The sequence below is a fragment of the Brachyistius frenatus genome, unplaced genomic scaffold (assembly GCF_029030835.1).
Source record: "Brachyistius frenatus isolate BFR_SWC_R1_liver_20210118 unplaced genomic scaffold, ASM2903083v1 Contig_301, whole genome shotgun sequence".
Classification (NCBI taxonomy): domain Eukaryota; kingdom Metazoa; phylum Chordata; class Actinopteri; family Embiotocidae; genus Brachyistius; species Brachyistius frenatus.
This window is the reverse complement of record NW_027210900.1, coordinates 55811-74565: the sequence shown is the minus strand read 5'-3', so window position 1 is coordinate 74565 and position 18755 is coordinate 55811. Positions and strand designations below refer to the sequence as shown.

General features: G+C 40.8%; 3 protein-coding genes across 3 annotated transcripts; 1 reads left to right on the top strand and 2 right to left on the bottom strand.

Annotated features, from left to right (window-relative positions):
* Positions 1–143: 143 nt before the first annotated feature.
* Positions 144–5447, bottom strand: thap12a (THAP domain containing 12a). Its single transcript, XM_069722708.1, has 5 exons — positions 5280–5447; positions 3929–4046; positions 3564–3662; positions 2545–2581; positions 144–2450 (listed from the first exon to the last, which is right to left on the bottom strand). Exons 1-5 carry the CDS (start codon positions 5363–5365, stop codon positions 622–624), a joined length of 2169 nt encoding a protein of 722 aa, XP_069578809.1. The 5' UTR covers positions 5366–5447; the 3' UTR covers positions 144–621.
* A 1366-nt stretch (positions 5448–6813) lies between these two features.
* On the top strand, positions 6814–9919 carry LOC138635291 (cytoskeleton-associated protein 2). Its single transcript, XM_069722703.1, has 7 exons — positions 6814–6860; positions 7297–7379; positions 7512–8266; positions 8355–8688; positions 8777–8837; positions 8954–9206; positions 9361–9919. The coding sequence occupies exons 2-7, from the start codon at positions 7335–7337 to the stop codon at positions 9623–9625; spliced, it is 1713 nt and encodes a 570-aa protein (XP_069578804.1). The 5' UTR covers positions 6814–6860; positions 7297–7334; the 3' UTR covers positions 9626–9919.
* Positions 9920–10237: 318 nt separating this feature from the next.
* On the bottom strand, positions 10238–18204 carry stt3a (STT3 oligosaccharyltransferase complex catalytic subunit A). Its single transcript, XM_069722704.1, has 18 exons — positions 18139–18204; positions 17221–17341; positions 17067–17127; positions 16860–16981; positions 16558–16703; positions 16181–16271; positions 15551–15657; positions 15300–15464; positions 14974–15154; positions 14501–14656; positions 14321–14412; positions 13353–13508; positions 12630–12818; positions 12403–12519; positions 12224–12326; positions 11804–11992; positions 11111–11226; positions 10238–10625 (listed from the first exon to the last, which is right to left on the bottom strand). Exons 2-18 carry the CDS (start codon positions 17306–17308, stop codon positions 10587–10589), a joined length of 2118 nt encoding a protein of 705 aa, XP_069578805.1. The 5' UTR covers positions 17309–17341; positions 18139–18204; the 3' UTR covers positions 10238–10586.
* Between the last annotated feature and the right edge of the window lie 551 nt (positions 18205–18755).

Sequence of the window (18755 nt, the reverse complement as noted above, 5' to 3'; positions counted from 1 at the left end):
TAGTGTTAGATACTAGAAGGGGAGGAGCTACCAATTATACGACTCAATCTACTTTGTCCTGAGGTCCAGCTCAACATGTAAAAAAATCAAGGCACACTTTACTCAAGACAGGTTTAAGAAAAGCACACACACATACTCAAAAGTAGAAGGAGACAAAATGATCTTTTTATTAACAGTGAGAGAGGGATATATAGCTGATCCTTCTTACCCGTTTATTAAATGTCACCATAGGTGACAGAGCTAAAAGACACTAACAAACATTTACAGAAGTATAGTGACATTCTACGAGAACAACAGCTTGCCACAGAAAAAGGTAGTGAGAATACTATCCTCCTGTAATGAGTTGATGATTTGGGAATCTTTCACAACTTTTCCATCCATGCCGCAAGACGTGAGTGCAGCATGGATGTCAAGGCTCTACACAAAATACGCGAGTCCAGGAGTGAGTCGAGGGGTTGCAGTTCGTTCAGACAAGTCTGTATTGATGGCAGGAACACAGGTTGCAGTTCAGTACTGCCTCTCATTTCTACATTTTATCATAAAAAAATGAAACAGCCTACAAAAAGATGTTACTTCAGTTTCAGGGCTAGAAAGTAAAAAACACCGACTCTATCCAGCAGCCTAGTTCCCACAAGCTATCTCGGACACCTCTGGCCTGTCAGGGTAGGTCTTCATGTAGACCTCAACCATTGAATCCAGATCAAACCCACCGTTATTGTTCATGTTCAACAGAGCAAGGCTTTTTGATTTGAATTTGTCAGGTGTGTTCTCTACGTACATCCTGAAGCGCTTGTACGCCACGTCACAGTTCTCCTCCAGAGCCAGGGTCGGCAGGATGCCGATCAGCCTCAGGACCGCGAGCATGTTGCGGAAGAACTTCACGTCGGCCAGCTGCAGTGTTTCGTTGAGGCTGGAGGGAAACGTCTCATCTTTGCCTTTTTTGCTCCATTTAACCCACCAGCAGTGCAGCTCCGCGGAGAGGGTCGCTGCATTCGGGATGTCATCACTGAACACCTGCACGCTGTCCTCTTCGGGCTCTGTGGATTTGTGCTGCTCTATGACAGCAGGCACGAGTGACAGGCATCTCAGAATCTTCAGGTGGTCCTCACAGAAGAGCTCATTTATTTCTCTGATGATGTGGTTTACCACCGGGACAGACAGCTGTTCTTTGTAGTAACACTCCGGCCGAACGGCTCCAGATTCCGCCTCATGCTTTCTCAAGAATGACCGAGGAACCTTGACTGGGATCTCCATGGCCGTGGCCAGGTTAACGGCTTCATCGTTCCAGAACTCGTGATACACGTCGATGTTGTGGGACACTTCTGTCAAGGAGTGCAACAAAGCTTTGAGAGTGCTCGCAGCGAAATGGGCATCTGTTGTGTTGCCTTGTATGTTTTTCCCGAAGGCCTGGGTCAGCGTCGTAGCATTTTTCAGCACAACCAACGCCATGACGAACTCAAAGTCAGTTAGCGCTTTTGAAATCTCTAAGGCATCGTGCGTAACTTGGTCGTTCCACCTCATGTCTTCGTTATCGTGCACACTGTCCACGCAGAGTAACAGTGCCTCTAGGATTTCCACTGCAACCTCAAACGCATCGTGTCTCCTCATCCAGCTGTTTTGACAGATTTCCTTCAATTCGTTGACTTTCTCTTCTTTGTCCGGGTAGAAAATGGAAATGGCGTGCTCAAACTCCAACTGCAACACAGAGGACTGACCGAAGAAGGATTCGATCTTCTTAAAGGTGGACATGACAAGCTGAACCCCTGACAGAGCCATACCATTGGCCAGTGACATGTTGAAGGCATGAGTAGATCTCAGTGCGAGTACCGCCCTGGGATACCTCTCAATGAGTTTCGCGGCAAATGCCTTTATCCGACTAAAATGTGGTCCAGGACAGCAGTGGGCTTGACCTCTACACTGTTTCATATCCAAACCCCATTTGTCAGTGATTTCAGACAGCAGTGTCTCAGCCAGGGTGTCTCCATCTCCTTCAAAGTTTAGGAATCCAACAAACCTCTCCTGTTGGCAGTTGGACTGGTCCATGTAACGAAGAAATACGGGGAGGTGCCATTCTCCGGAGATCTTCACCAGATCATCAGTTAGTAATGAGAAAAAGCCGTTTTGCTTAACTTCCTCCACCAGCTTGTCCCGGATGCATTTCTCACACACCTCAATCAACTGATTCAGCTGTTCTGAGGAGCAGCACTCCTTATTCACGTCGTACCTCTTCTTCAGGACTTCATCTCCACAGGTCATGCGAAATTCTAGCAGTGCCCGAATGTTGTTGAGGCCTTCCTCTTTATTATCAGAGGGCATTGTGGGAGGAATGCTTTGCCCTCCCAACAGTAGCAGAACTTCAAATAATGACTTGAGATACTCTTTGTATTCGTCTTCCTCTGATTCTGTCTGGACATGTTCCTCAACCGTCTCTGATTGAGACTTTTTGATTTCTGTAAGGGAAACATATATCCAAAAAAATGATTCATCTTGTATCCAAATGTGGCTGTGAGACTCGCAAACATCTGTATAAATAATTTTACTTACTTTTGTTCCCAGTGCTCTCTGTTTCCTTGTCTTTGATCTACAAAAATAAATTGATAAATAAAAAATGTGATGAAACAGAAATGACAAAACTCATATGCCAAATATTTTTCGCCATTTAAAATAGGGGTGAGATAAATAATTATTATAACGGTCAGCGGCCAGGCAATTGGATATCTAATTTTAGTTTTTTTGTAGTCATTGGGACACATTTTTGCTTTGTTCATTTGTTTTGGGTTTGACAGTTATAAATTGGAGAAAAGATGCTTAATCGAACTGAACTGAGCTGAACATTTTTATTAAGGTTACTTTCTTGCTAGGTGATTGCATGGAAGTGCAACGCATTCACAAAATAATGTAAAAAAAAGAGATCTTGTTACATAATTGTGCCTTACTATCTCATAATTATGACATCAGATCTAAAACTTACAAGATCTGGATCTCATTATTATATGAAAAGGTTAATGGGGTTATCAATATAGATTATATGTATATAAGCTTATTACAATGTTGCATTATGCTGCTACCTGATGTAATTGTATGTCCTATTTGGCTATTTAAATAAATAAATAAATGCTTCCTTATTTTTGAAAATGTTGCATTAAACATTGACAGTCTTCACTTGTGTGTGAACCAATGTAAACTTTTACAAGAAACAGTAAGGATACCATGGATACAGTGAATTACCCTGTTCTTTTAGCCTATATTTGTTTAAATTATTAAATTAAACTCACTTAATAACAGTTAATTTTTGCAACGTGGCATTAGATGTACCGCCAACCATCACCAAATTATACTGATACTACAGAAATCTTTTAGACTTGATGATTCTTAGGTATGTTCTGACGAGTACCAACTGGTGTTCTCATACATGCATCCATGTATGTTACACAACGGACTGGAACCAAGTCTTGCTTTTCAGCCCAAAACAAGTCTGCCTTATCAGAAATCTGTGAGTACTTGTTAATCAAAATTTTTAAAGGGTTCCAATATTCAAAACAAGTCTGATTACTTTTACCCACCATCTCTTTACCGCGCTTCACCTGTCTGTTTTGAGGTTGGCTTGGCACATCGAAAATAGTTGGTATGGCATCATCCTTCAACATTGTACTCCGAGTGTCCTGTAACCAAAGCACACATAATGACAGGAAAAAAAGAAAATATAACTTGTGTTATGAACTTAAACCTACATTGCATACCTATTCACTGAACCCTATAAAATATACTGTTTAATAATAAAATTACATGGGTAGGTTTGGCAGGTGGAGGGGACTATGCCCTTATCACATTTTACATAAAGATTGAAAATTGCATCTAAAACACTGCACAGTCTGGCGTCACATCTGCAATGTGGTCCAAACTTGCGCTATTTCAGCACATGACTTACATTATCAATCGAAGATGTCTCAAAATGTTTTCCACAAACTCTGTAGTATCTGTACAGCTGTTCTGGTGATTTGCCTATAAGGTCTTGCCGCTGGCATTTTTCAACCCACGTCCTGGACCTGAAAGGAGATACCAGATTGCCAACGTTTGTCTCTGCGGTGCAATTATGGTTCACTCTCTATTCATTCAATCAGTTCATTCAAGTATTGGACATTTGCAGATACGGAAATGTTGCCTGAAAATACATTGATGACAAGCATCCTGATCAATTATTAAGCAGCGTAAAATGTATGAAATGCGGATGCTCATAGTGTTTAAAATAGCTTTTAAAAAGCTTTGCATATAAGAGATATGACTTTCAGTTACCAAAAACTGGGAATAAAAAAAATAATAATAATTTTTATAGACAGTGACGGAAAGAGTACTCAGATGTTTGACTTAACTAAAAGTTGTAACAGGTAAAAAAAAAAATATATATACTCAATTACAAGTAGAAGTAGTAGAAAATCTTAAGTAAAATACCATATTAGCACCATGTACTTAAAGTATCAAAATTATAAGTAATCATTCAGCAAAATTGCCCAAATTAGAGTTTTATATTTAGAATATATAAATGACTGGAATATTATTTAACTTGCATGTAGATGTGGGCAGCATAATGTTGTCATGGTAGGTACAAGTTTAACACTATTCTGATGTAGATTGTAATCTATGTATATCAATGCATATATAGTAGCTGTTTATATATTGTAGGTATAAAATACTGATCTGGAAAGTAACAAATGCTGTCAGATCAATGTAGTGGAGTAGAATGTACAACATCTCCCTCTGAAATGTAATTGAATGAAAATATAAAGTGGCATCAAATGAAAATACTAAAGTAAAGTACGAGCACCTCTAAATTACACCTAAATACAGAACTTGAGTTGCTGTACTTCGTTACTTCCCAACACTGGTTGTGTTGTCTTGTCTTGTCGGAAGCTACGCAGCAGATGCGCACGGACGGAAGCATCCTTTATGCCAAGTTAAATGTAATGCTGTTTTTAGAGACATCGCAATTACCAAAACATATTTCCAAACAATTCTACGATGTGCCAGAAACACTGAGGGAAATACAACAGGACGTGAACCGGTCGAACATTTAAATGAAAACCACATGTAGACATATCTGACAAAAGATATACTTTAAGACGAAACAAAGGTTTAAATTATTGCAAAAGCTAAATTGGGACCATTTAATCATAATGACCTAACTAAGAACAACGCTTTGTGTTGTCATCGCAAATACAACAGAAACGGGTGTTTGCTAGCTAGTTTCCGTTTGCTTTAGCATCGCTACTTGCATTAGTTACCTTTCTGGATCATGCGGAAACCGAAAGAGTGGCTCCGGGTCCGATTTGCCACTAAGGCAGTTCGGCACAGCGCAATGATTTTGCATTTTTAAGTTGTTGTTTTTAAAAAATGTTTTTATCACAGACCGGCTTGGTTTTTCCGTGAGATACTTATGAGTAGCTGCTAACAGTCGCTAGCAAGCCTCTTGGAACAACAAAACCTCTTCCGACTTTTGCTTTCAAAATAAAATCGGTTGTAATTTAATGCGTCATGAAAAAGCAGTAATATGACTCTTTGAAGCCATTTCGCTCCTCTTTGTGTTTTTTATGCTCGTCCTTGTAATCATTTCATATATCTTTATAGTCTCGTCATTTCTCTTTGTAAATATTTGACATCTCTTTGAAGTGGTTCTGCATGTCTTTCTGTGCATCTCTACATGCTTATTTCAGATGCAGTGATCTTATATCTCTTGGAGTTGTTAATGCCTCATTTCACATATCATTACTTATGCTTCAACTAACTGACAGTATCATATTTTAAGATTTAACATGAGAGAAACATGTGATAACACTGAAAACGATTAAATCAGTGTTTTCCAACCATTTTGACATGTGGCAAGTCACCAAAAAAAGCTCTTGGTCCTTTTGTGAAAAATGTTTATGCATTGACTGTTCCACTAAAAGGCGACCTGAAATTTAAATGATAGTAAAAACTAGTTTCTCCTCAATCAGCTATACCGACTGTTGACTATTTTATTGCACAGGTACTGTTATTTTGATACTTTAGTACATTTTGTAAAGAGTAATGTTGTACTTCGTAAAGGATTTGAAATGCAAGATGTTATTCATCATTAATCACCTTAACTCTATTTGTTCCGAAAATACTCTTCACGTGCTCTTGGTTTCTGATTGTACTTTTATTTTGAAGGCGGATCCGCTCCGTGTTCAAACTGTTTTGTAGGTCATCAAACGAGCGCGCCTTTCCTTTATGTCCCATAATCCTCAGCGGTCTCTTCAAAGTCCAAGCGTTAAAAACATACCGCGACATATCCCAAGTCTATTTACAAAACAAATCACTGGTGTGGAATTCATATCTCACATCGATATGGATGGATTAGAGCTCTAGTTGAAGTTGATAATAGATACACGTGCCAACTGCTGTCATATTAATTTAATATTATATTAATTTCAAGAAGATTTTATCCACTTGTGTAGAAACTACCGCCAATATCTTAAATATTAAAATGATAATATCATCTAAATCATTCGCACGCTTATGTGTACTCTTGTGAGAACAAGTGGCTGTCAGGGCGTGTACCGCGTCACGGCGGCTTGAAGAGGAGCCTGTTTGGATTCAAACAACTGGCGATGGAAGAATGAAGGCAGTCTTCTTCAATTCTCGTTCTTAGTTTGGTTTGGATACATTTGATTGGTTACTTTTATTCTCGCGATACTAGCGTGACCAATAGCAGTGCAGCGGCGCCAAGTCAAAAACAAATCGCGTTGCCTCAAGAAGCAAGTTAAGCGACTTGTTTTGCTCTTACGGTGTGTTACGTTGGCGGAGCTTTCCACACTTTTATCACAACGAAAGACCACTTAAGGGTAAGTTGAAGTTGATTGTTAACGTTGGCACGTTAGCATAGTGACAGGCCTAATTAGGTCACTGGAGCAGAATTTTACCGAATGTTCCACACGTCTCGATTACATGACCATTTATTCGCTTTTGCCGTTCATGCTAGTTAATGTCACGTTTTAAGGTCGACGGACTACCTAATGTATGCAGTGAACCCGAAACTAGAAAAAGAAAGGTAACTGTGTAATAGATCATATTCTCTAAATGTACCGGGGTCAAGTTTGTTCAAACTTAAATCCTAGAGGTGCATTTTATGTAATGGCTTTTACAGTTTGCAGGAATTCTGCTTTGTGCCACCATCTTTCTTGCATATTATACCAAGTACAATCCTAGCAGGTTAGACGATGTAATAACCTAAATGATTCACTACAATCATGTTTACTTATTCCATTTTTGACCTTCCAGAGGTTTCCATCAAGTTCCTTGTTTTTTGCGGCTCCACAATGGATAACGTTGTTGTTTCAAGACGAAACCACACCAATAAGAAAGTAAGTAAGTTAAGGTTTGTGAACATGAAACATTGAAAACATGAAATACTTGTCTTGAACGCTAAATAACATGCAGTTTTATCAGCCCAAATTCAGTCCATCTGATTTTTTTGTTTGTTTTTATTGTACTAGAGAAACAAGGAAAACACCCAGCCTGCACGTGAAAGCAAGCCTTTTCCCAAAACGGACAAAACGTCTGTTGTTCCATTACAACTAAAAAGCAATGAAAAACTGGAAACTCAGGCAAAAAAAGGGCCCGTGCAGAGAGATGGGAAAGGTACTGCCGCTACTAATGTCAAACAACGTCAAACATCTAGGAAGGCCGTTCTCGCCGAAAAGCCTGTGATGCACAAAAAAATAGTTGCAGAAACTCCAAATCCTCCAACTGCAGTGCCGTCATCAAAATCCGCTCCAGGTATGTACAAAGGCAAGATCATCCAGTCAAAAATTGGATCTATTTGGAAGTCAAGTGCCGCTGTATGCCCAGCGGATCCCAAGCCATTAGCACCCAAAACAGAGAATCAAAGAAATGGAGATGTGACAAAAAGCCGGTCCAAATCTGCCTCTGCCGTCCCAGGGCGTGGCAACCTACAAAGTGCACCGACGAGATCCGAGTCAGGGTTCAATAGACCTGCTCGTGCGCTTAAACCAGCAGCCAGCCGCCGTCCTCCCACTGGATTCTGCTCTACTCGTCCTCCTACCAGAACTGTTCCAGCAACTTTAAACAGCACCAGCTCCAGAAACACGACTGTGGCTCCCACCAAGTTAAGTGGGACTCATAGCTCTAAGCCAAAGGTTCCAGGGACAGACATAAAGGTCAAGAAGCCTTGTGTCCCAAGCACCCTCAGCCAGTACAGATTTACAGTGGAGACTGCAGAGGAGAGAAGGTAAATTTTTTCTTTTATAAGTGTCATTTTTGCCTTGGGGTTACCGTACATCAGACAGTATTCAAAAATGTTTGTGTTCCTTCTGCAGAGCGAAACTGTCTGAGTGGATGGCTTCCAAGGGTAAGATGTTCAAAAGACCAGCCATGACAACAGCAGTACCTTCAAAATCTAAAGTTTCTGCAAAACCTGGGGCTGATCTCAAACCTCAGTCTCGGTCTGATGTTGATCCTCGGCCTCCTTCGCCGCTAACAAAACCTGTGGAAGCACAGAAGCCAGTCGCTGCTGCTGGTGACTGTGCAGATGACCAGAGAGCCGACCTAGCAGCAAACAGCCAAAGTCCCGTGATCATGAACACCACCCTGCACCTGCTCGACAACTCTGATGGAGATCTGCTTTTTGACCCACAGGACAGGGTGGATGATGTAAGCAGGGTTTCTGTTATTGTATTAGCTGGAATAAAAATATTTCCTTCCAGTGATAGACCTGATTCTATTTTGTTTTCATTTTCAGATTGTTGTGAATCTGTGTGATGCCTTGGAGGCCATGGCGACACCGTCTAGATGCAGTCATGGTAAGTTACTGCCCTCGTCTTCTAGGATTTGTTTAGAATGGTGCATTTGGTGAATTCTGTGGTATTAGGTCAGATCTTGAAAGAGTGTAATCACTTGTCTTTTTTGTCTCCATAAGAACTCACACAGGTGACAGATGAGTTTCAGGATGTCGAAATGAAGGGCAGTGAACCGGTGGATGAATGTAAAAATGAAGAGGGGAAGAATGAGATACCAGAAGATGTTTATGAGCAAGTGAAGGATGAAGTAGAGGACAATAAAGACCAGAAAGTGGAGATAGAAGAAGTTGAAAGTGGTGATGATGATGAAGGCATGATGGAGGATGCTTCAGTGATAAAATACAGCGTGAAGACAACTCCATACCTGCAAAGGTAAGGCCATCAACTTGTATTTGCTGTACTGTAATTCCTTTGCTTTGTCTGTCTGCTGTTTCAGTCTTAAGTCATGAAGAACCACAAATAATTATTTTTCTTGTAGCATTTCAAAGACTGTTTTTTTTTCTTCCTCTCGAAATATCTCTTGTAGCGTCAGGAGAACAATCGAAGATGAGGCCTGCACAAGTACATCCAGAAGAAAGAGCAACATCAAAGATCTAAAGTTTCTGACACCAGTTCGCCGTTCCTGCCGCATCCAGCGTGCATCTTCCCACCTGCCCAAGATGCTTGTCGATCACGATCCCTGCGTGTCATCACTGGCTGAGCTGGTGAAGCTGGATGATGATGCCAACGCATACATCTACAGAAAAAACACTGCACTTCTGCAAGATCTGCCAGACCAGCCCAGATTATGAGGAGGGCTGTGTATATCTGTGCTCTTTAGAGAGAGAGAGATAAAAAAAAAAAAAACTTCAGAAATGTACAACATTAAACTAATGGCCACTTTATAATGATACCTTTAAGCTAGTTCTACTCCTCTAAATGCATCTATGCAAAATTGTCATGCAGATGGTTTTATTGTAAGGGGTGATACAATATTCACGTTTATTCTTTCTTGCTTTGAATGTGTAATTCTCTTTTAACACTAACACTTCCTTAATATAAAGCTTGGATGTTGATACATGCACAATAATAAAATGTCAAAAAAAAACATTGCCTCATCTTAAAATGTTGTAATTTGACACTAGACCTCTGAAGTTGATTTAATATTGAATTCATCGTAAGTGTATGTATAACACTACAGCTGTACTGAGAGCTGAGATCCGGGAACATCCCATAAACAGATTCATGTTGAGTACAGTTAGCTTTCATCCACACGATGAACACATGCACATTTTTTATCTTTGTCAGTAATGAAATAAATAGCCTCTGGAATTTAGTCCACCTGGAGAGGTCACCAGCTGTGGGTTTGAACCATACTGTGCATTTTGAGAGATAACCCCCCCCCCCCAAAAAAATGACAACAATTTTATCACATTGAATCCCACTTTAATTGATCACATTGTAAAAATCCCCAAACGCTCAAATGATCTCTGCTTTCTTTTGCCTGATACTGACATCAGACAGGACGTTTTGACATCAGACAGGACGTTTTGACACCAGCTCCCTCTGATCCCAGATGAGGCATTTTATTATAACAAAATAATAAAAAAAACAAAAAAATTAAAAATCATCCACAAACACCCCCCCCCCCACTTTGATGTAATTTTTGTCCCCAAACAAAGTATAAAAAGTACTCCCCCCCCCCCCCCACTCCCACTCATCTGCAGACCACAGGGAAGGTGTGCGGTGCGGTTTCACTGCCGTCTGAAGATTTTATGTCCGTGAAAGACCTCGGTTGTCCAGATCTTTAACCTAAAACAGTAAATGCAAGACTTGGTTAGAAAGTTCTGTTAAAGTTGCAGGTGCTCAGATTTCATATTATGTTGTAGAGTGCAACATTTTTTTGATCAATTAGTCAACTGATGGCATATGAAATAAAAAAAAAATCTCCTCATATGACATTATACATCTTGTTTTAACGAAAAATAAAGTTACTGTAATTAATTTCACTTTTAACACAAGAGACAAAGTTTAGGCCTTGTTAAAAAAAAAAAAGACCTAAACAATTCAAATTAGTTGCAGATACGTTTTCTTTTATTCAACTAATCGACTGACAAATCTTGCTGTTGGAATTTCAGGTTAAAGTTGTAAAGAAATCTTGATTTACCCTCCTAGCATTACATCTACTTTGTGATTTCCTACATATCAAAAGATCTCACCTTTATCAGCAAACCAATCTGGGGTTCAACCATCCTTACAGACTGATATATCAAAAAAGAGAAGGTCAGCTGGTTTACCTTGTATATCCTAACCAGCCAGTGCTCTGTTGTGTAGGCCTCCTCCAATACATCCAGTTCAAAGTCTTTGTTTCCGATCTCCGCGTTCCTCACTCTGTCATAACCAGGTGGGCGTTCTGCAGAGAGGAGCATCAGAATTAGAGTACAAAGGGCTCTACTTGTATATTTAAAAGGCATTAAGTGGCATTATGGTAGATTACAACCAACTGAACACCCAACCTCCTCATCCTCATCTCACAAGAGTATAAGAGAATTTGTGGTGAGTATGAAAGACACTCTCTCCATGTTTAGTTTGTCTCTTCTGGGCTACTGTGCAAACATGGAAGTGCACTTCCTCCTTTGTAGATATGAAAGGCTCATTTTAAGTTACTGAAAACACAATGATACTTAGTTTCAGGTGATTTTATACCAATGTAAACATAATAATGAATATTCTATTCCATTTCTGCCAATAGATCCCCCTAAAGCCTACACTTTAAATGAGAAGAACGATTAAGTTGATTTTAGCAGACATTTCTCCTGCTCGACATTTACTGTCATACTTCCTGTTTTTTTCCTTCTGTCAAACTGGTTAAAAATAATGCGACTGCCATTGGTCAGTGTAAACACCACTGCTCTTTCAGAAGTACTTACATCCTTAACATACGTCTGACAGCAAGGTAAAAAGTGGCTCATGCACGTAACGCTACTCACTGGCTTCTGTGTAGACCTGTCCGAAGCGGTAGTAGCACATCTTGTACATGAGGCAGTTGAGCAGGACAGGCGAACCCTCCCGGTCCACTCGGAACTCTCCGGTGGGAGTGTAGTAGTCGTGCTCCTTGATGTGTTTGCCCGTGTCCGTGCTTCCCCCGATACGGACCATCCACAGAAACTTATTGATGTCTGTCATACAGAGAGACGCATCGATTAGACGGCTGCCCGGCACCAATGGCTTCAAAAATACTCGAACAGCGATGTACTTGAATGGGTGAGCCAAATATTTTCTAGTCCTGCCAATTCACAGAAATCAAACTCCAAACATTTGACAGCTTAACACAGCAAAACTGCCTGCCAGTGTTCCAAGTACTATGCTGATACGGCATATAAAGTATGTGTTAATGCTTGAGGACGTACCATCTGAGGAATAGCCTGTCAATCCTCCAAAGATGACCAGGACGTAACTGACATCCAGCTCCCTCATGATCTCATAAGCCCTCTCTTCTGTGGATGCCATGGCCTACAGAGCAAACAACAGCTGGGTCAAAACAGCAGCACTTTGTAAACATGACTAGCCAAAAGGTGGCCCAGCTCACCTGTCCGACTCTGGAGATGTGCGTGTTGTTCCACGTGTTGTTGTCCACTAGAATGGTTCGATTAGCCATGGCAGTTATCTGATAGCCGTAATCCCACCAAGACATGACTTTGGCGTCCTGGAGACACAAAGTGAAACCAAAATGTTCTGAAAGGGAACCTTTTAGTCCAAAGGCTTTACTTTATTTCAATGTGGGACTTTTTCTGGATTTCTGTGGGAGTGACTGACCTCGGGCGTGTTGTGGCGCAGCCAGTAGTAGGCCTCCCTGAAGTCGTCGAAGATAATGCGGCTACCGTCACCACCGCGGGCCGACAGGACAATTGAAGGAGAAGAGTAGGCTTCGCTCGTCACCCAGGTGGAGTGGAAGGTGTATGTGATAAGGAAGAAAGCCATGACCAGAATCATCCCACTGGCAACCTGGTCAGTAAACGCAACACAGGATGGCATCAGATTTTTACTTTATGTACAAAAATCCTACATCAGGAAAAGTACTGAAGTATTGTCAGCTACATGTATTTTGAGTATTCAAAGTAACATTATTCATTCTCCAGAAAAACAACCCTCTGAGTGACATTATATGACATGATTAATACTGTTGTTCACTGTGTGAGCAACATTTTACTGTTGGACCTGGAAGCTCCTTTTCATTTGTCTATTTACAGTTGGTCATTGAATGTTAAGGTTTGGGGCCCTCAAAAGGTCACCAGATAAACCTCACAGGTTGTGAGATGATTAGTGGGAGAGGAAAAGAGATTAAAAAAAAAAAAAAAAAAAAACCTACACTATTGTACACACATCTGTTCTAACAGATTTGATTCATAAGAAATATTATACTTTTTTTTTCTTCTTTTGTCTATTACGGTGTAACCAGTTTGAATGCATTAATTTTCGTGTCCCAGAATGTCAGAAGACCTGCGATAGCACACTCAACCAGTCTCTCAGACGTCCTACCTCATTTTTAATCGGGTAGGTGGAGTCCTGCTGCTTCTTGGTCTTCTTGTCGGGCCGACTGACATCCAAATTCTTCATGTAAGTGGTCAGAACCTGGGACACACCGATGCCGGACAGGATGCACATGACTGGAGCCAGCACCAACATTAGACGCACCTGAGGAGGAAACAAACAAACTTCTTTTAACCCGTGAGACAAATAACGAAGGTGCAAATTCCCTTCGCTAGATTGCCAGGGCCTTTTTCTGCACCAGTCGCAGCGTGGATCCAGGCGCGCACAGACGGGTGGAACGGCACAAGGGGTGTGTCGGAAAAGATGTGGACGTGAAGTGCAATTTTGGGATTCAGTTTTGAGCTGAAGTTGTACCTCGTCCAGCTTGAACCGGGTCTAAGTGCAGCGCAGCCGGCAGAGGCCTATTTTTTGTGGCTTCATTAGGGAAGAGCACACATTAAAAGGCCTAGCCAAAATCCCACAGACAGGTTTGGTGGATGTTCTACAATGATAAACACCAATGCGGTATTTATGCAAGTTCCTCCTAGATATATAATTAAAACAAGATTTTTACAGGCAACCTTTAGATTCAGTTAATTGTATAAGAAATGAAGCTGACTCTTGTCACTTGAATTGGATGTGAATCAAGCAGTTGGCACGTGTCATGACGCAGAAGCCAGCTTTGACCATTTAAATCATTTTTGCACAGTAAATTATTCACACTCAACGCTCCCATTTGCAGTTTATTTATCAACACCACAACGTCAGAGATGTTTGAGCACACTGTTCTTAAATCAGTTTTGTTATTTAATGAATTGCATTGGGGACTTTAATTCAATTCAATTAAGTGTGCATAATTTACTTATTCTCACTCTGGCAACTCTGTTTAAATGGGAAAAACCTCTGCCGAGTCCTTTGAGTCGTACCAGCGGATACATATTTGGATATGTAAATTATAAAAATCTGTACAGACGTACCATGACAGCTGAGAAGTACATGCTAGTTACTCCGTACATGATGATGAAGATCCTGGCGTCCGACAGGTTGTTAAAACAGTAGTAAAGACCAACTGTAAGAAAGGAAAAGTAAACTAGAATTAAAATATGCTGTGATGGTATAATATTAAATCTGGCCACTGTGTGCTTCAGCTGACTTGCCTGGAAACATGAAGACCAGCAGCTGGAGGTCAAAGTAGTACGAAGACCAGGTTGTGGGCTGGTGCTCAGAGACCGAGGCGATGATGGGGATGTTGTTCTTGGCGTAGGACGGGTCCAGCAGGGAGTAAAAACGACCAGTCCATGGAGAGATTTTTCCTGAGGTAAAAAGACATGATTAAATTCAATTTTAGTTATATAGCGCCAAATCATAAAACACGTTATTTCAGGGCACTTAACATGGTAAAGTCCTTATAACAGAACTTTGCAACATTATACAAAGGAACTCAACAATATCCAAGAGTGGCTCAGAGGAAAACATATCATAGTTTAAAGCAAAAGAACTTCAAATCAGTTTGTCACCAAAGGAAAGAAGAAGGTAGGATAGGAGTGAAGCCAACATTTTAAAAGGATTTCCATCCATTACTTTGCTCTTTGACAGTGTTTCCACTGGTGCACTTTGTCAACTCTCTTACCCGTCAGCATGAGAACAGCACCCACAGACAGCAGGATGAAGCCCACGAGAGAGATGACGCTCTTGAAGAGCACCTCAAACTGCTGGGCATTGAGTTTGCTGCGCAGGTAGTCCACAAAGGCATGGATCTGACAAAGGCCAAACATCCCGAAGGCTGCCATGTGCTCTGATGACTGCACCGGCTGGTGTACGAGAGGAGAGAGACAATGAGGTGAAACATCTTCAACCCATCATGTGATTGTCACCTTTTTTTTTTGGAATGTTTGTGTAAGTGTTCTGAAAGCAGAGGGCCTCTGGTGATGTGACAGTACTTTTTTTTCACCTTACCTGGAAACCAACAAAAGAGATCTGCATGGAGAGGATGGTGCCCAAGCAGTAGACTGTGCAGTAAGCCACATATATGCGGTGAGAGAATCGGCCGGTGAGCATCAGCACAAGGACATGGAGGGGGATAAGATTGATCAGGAACACGTAGCCACCCCAGGAGGAAACCTAAAGACACACACAAAGACCTCATCATGATTTCTGTACACTCTGAATTAATTCAGTAGAACATGCATATTTTTAGATCTCCTCACCATGTAGAAGTAGGCAAGTGCACACATGGATGACCAGTACACCGACCCGGTTTTGACAGCCTTGATCCACATGTAATAGGTCAACAGCATGCAGAATATGGCAATACCTGAATAGAGGAGACAACAGGGATATCATAAACAATTTGATGATATTTCATTTATCATATGGACCAAACCCCCCAAAAAACCTTCAAATGTCTTGTTTTGTGCCCGACCAACAGTCCAAAACTTAACAGCATTGTTTAAAAACAAATCAGCCAAATATCAAAACAATTGTAAATTAATTTTCTGTCAATCACTAGAGACTGATGTACTGGTTGGCTGATTTTAGCTCATCATAGACATCATCAGTAACAGCAAATAAATTGGTCCATATAAGAACTTTTTTATAAAATATAATGCTGAAAAATAGTGAAGTTCATTGTTTCAATGAACTGATGTCATTTTGACAATAACATCAATCATTAAACTTAATCAATATCCTGCCTCCTTTACATACATCTTTGTCACAAGTATTTCAGAACCATATTTCTGTTCTGATTTTTGGTATCAGCCCCAAAAAAATCAGTATAACTTGGTCTCTACATTCCAACAAAGGATTAAATGACTTGGTACTGAAGCTTCTTTTACCTTCATTGTCATAAGAGCCAGCAACCGAACGGGAGATATATCCAGGCACCACTGCAATCATGGCAGCCGCCAGGAGCCCGGCACCGGCATCCTAAAGAGACAAAACACTTTTCAGTGGCAGGCTGCAGTTTTTGGTATGGTACTGCATTATACTGACTGCTGTTTCCATTACATTGTCAAATCCATTTATATCAATGAGGGTAGATTAAGCAACAAAAACATGTATGTGCATAATAAATTATATTCTAACAGCGCCACAAACTAATAACTGAGTGCATTCAGTTTTTGACAGCCTCAAAAAGAATTGACATGACTTCGCACAAAGAAAATTGCATTCAGCAGAAACAAAAACCTTCCTCTATGGTGATGGGATTTACCTTCAGCTCCTTGGTGAAGTGGTAGGTGACAATGGCGGTAAAGGAAGAGAACAAGGGAGCCAGGAAAACACAAACGTTACGGATGTCAATGGTGATGTGGAAAAAATGTAGGACGTGGTAGAGGACGGCAGACGTGATCATTAGGCCTGGAGAAGGAGACGAGAGGGACACAGACTTTGACTGACGTCACTTTTTTTTTTTTTTCATCACTTGAACTGCTCCACTTCTGTGATCAGAGTAAAAAAAAAATACTTGAAAATAGTACAACAATTACAGAAACTCTATTCTAGGTTGAGTCTTACCTGGATAAATGGTGCCACCAATGATCCTCCCCAGAGGATACCATGCTCTGTCATCAAACCAGTTGTGAAACTTATAAAATCCTTCTTCTGCCAGGAAGCGGGTGGTACGGTAGTTGAAGTACCTGAAGGTGAGATGAAACCGAAGGTGAGATATGATTTTAAAATGAGGAAACCGATCAAAATAACCACGACACGAGCGGTACTTACGGATCAAACTCATGGATGACACTTTCAAACCTCAACACAGAAAAGAGTCTGGTGGAGAATGCTAAGGGAGAAGAAGGAAAAGCACATGGATCAATGGGTTGCGTTTGTTTTATAGCATTAGGGGGGGGGCAATGCTGTTGTACACACGACTTACAGAGGACAGCAGCCATGGACAGGATGAGAAGCTTCAGCAGCGTGTCCTGTTTCTCATAGGACAAACGCAGGAAGCCCAGCTTGGTCATTTTGGCGAGGTTAGGGACAGCTCACCGTACTACCTGGTGGGACAAAGACAGACACAATAACACAACTGTGGAGAAAAAGCAGTGCAAAGGCATGTCTCAGCCCGACACTGACTAACAAGTTTATTTATTGACACAAAAAAAAACTCCTACAAAAGGAAAATTGTTCAAATCGTGGTTTTAAACGAGCTAAATCAGTGCATGAACTTGTGGGAGTCAACCTCCGCGTCCAGCCCAACCAGACAAGGCCACGCACAGCTGTGGCGTCAGGAACCAGGAAGCAGCTACTTTGGAAAACCCTGTGCAGAAATATGATCCCGTCTACTTGAGCTTTTGCCTTCAAGTGTTATGCAAAGCCAAAACTCAAGCCACTAATCTTAAAAAAGAAAGAAGCATTAATAAATGCTAACTTTCAATTCAACAGCAGAATTAGAGTTACCCCACCTCGTCAGCATCACAGAGCAATGAAATGAACAGCAGCTAATATCCGTTAACTAGCTATGGTGTGCACATGTATACATGCATGCACGTTTGTAGATTAGACACCATTTCGGAGCTAGTGAAGACTAGTGAAGACTAGTGAAGACTAGTGAAGACTAGTGAAGACTCAGGCCGGTTAGTACCGATGCTGCTTCCATCCACTTAAAAGTGAGTAATAGCTAGCAACGCTAGCAAACTGCTAGCCGCTGTTTAATGAAAACCCTTCGCACGCGCATCCTCTCGGATTTATTTTGAAAATAAGTGACTCCTTTTCATCTGACAGCAAGATACAGCCTAACAACTGGTGTGCCTTAATGAGCTTACGGTTTAAATGTATGTTTAGTGAAACTCACCCGCTTCGCTCCTGGTACTCATACACTTTTCACGCAAAACCTTCACCGTAAAGTAGTCCCGCCCTAACCGCGCAACGCTGCGCGTTTATTGGGTGAACGTCAATTTACGGCTATCTAACATGAATTTGATTGGTTCTTATGGCTGCCATTTACATTTCGTTTCCTACCTTGCCGTTTTGGTATAAGTGACGTGTCCTTATTAAGGAAAAAGAAAAAAGGTTTCGCCCTCTGCTGGTTCAAAATGATTTAATCTCATTCCTTTAGTTACCACAATAGTTACATTAAGTATATATTTATTTGTCAATTTGTGTCCTGTATGAAAATGTAAGATGCTACATAAGTCCCTAAAAGTAAATTATAAGGGGAGATATATATATATATATATATATAACAAAAATAAGTGGTGTGGTGTCTGATTCTCTTTGGATTGAGAAGATTGCTTTCACCAAAATAAAACCAAAATTAGAAATAAAATAATTCTCATTGCGACATACATTTACTGCTTTTTAATAGCCCTGTTTTTTGTGTTTTAACAGCTTTTCAGTGGGACCATTTTCTTTGCAAGGTCTCAAACTGATGGTCCCCTCCCCATGCATCCTACTCATTCCACTGCAGTT

Excerpts from the sequence above, each read along its gene's own strand:
- thap12a (XM_069722708.1), bottom strand. The coding sequence starts at position 5,365 with ATGCAAAATCATTGCGCTGTGCCGAACTGCCTTAGTGGCAAATCGGAC. Across the intron at positions 2,582-3,563 it reads TGAAGCGCGGTAAAGAGATG|ATCAAAGACAAGGAAACAGA; the intron begins GTGGGTAAAAGT and ends TTATTTTTGTAG. Across the intron at positions 2,451-2,544 it reads AGAGAGCACTGGGAACAAAA|AAATCAAAAAGTCTCAATCA; the intron begins GTAAGTAAAATT and ends TTTCCCTTACAG.
- LOC138635291 (XM_069722703.1), top strand. The coding sequence starts at position 7,335 with ATGGATAACGTTGTTGTTTCAAGACGAAACCACACCAATAAGAAA. Across the intron at positions 7,380-7,511 it reads GAAACCACACCAATAAGAAA|AGAAACAAGGAAAACACCCA; the intron begins GTAAGTAAGTTA and ends TTATTGTACTAG. Across the intron at positions 8,689-8,776 it reads CACAGGACAGGGTGGATGAT|ATTGTTGTGAATCTGTGTGA; the intron begins GTAAGCAGGGTT and ends TTTCATTTTCAG.
- stt3a (XM_069722704.1), bottom strand. The coding sequence starts at position 17,308 with ATGACCAAGCTGGGCTTCCTGCGTTTGTCCTATGAGAAACAGGACACG. Across the intron at positions 15,465-15,550 it reads CACTTGCCTACTTCTACATG|GTTTCCTCCTGGGGTGGCTA; the intron begins GTGAGGAGATCT and ends GTGTGTCTTTAG. Across the intron at positions 12,327-12,402 it reads ACATCTCCAGAGTCGGACAG|GCCATGGCATCCACAGAAGA; the intron begins GTGAGCTGGGCC and ends TTTGCTCTGTAG.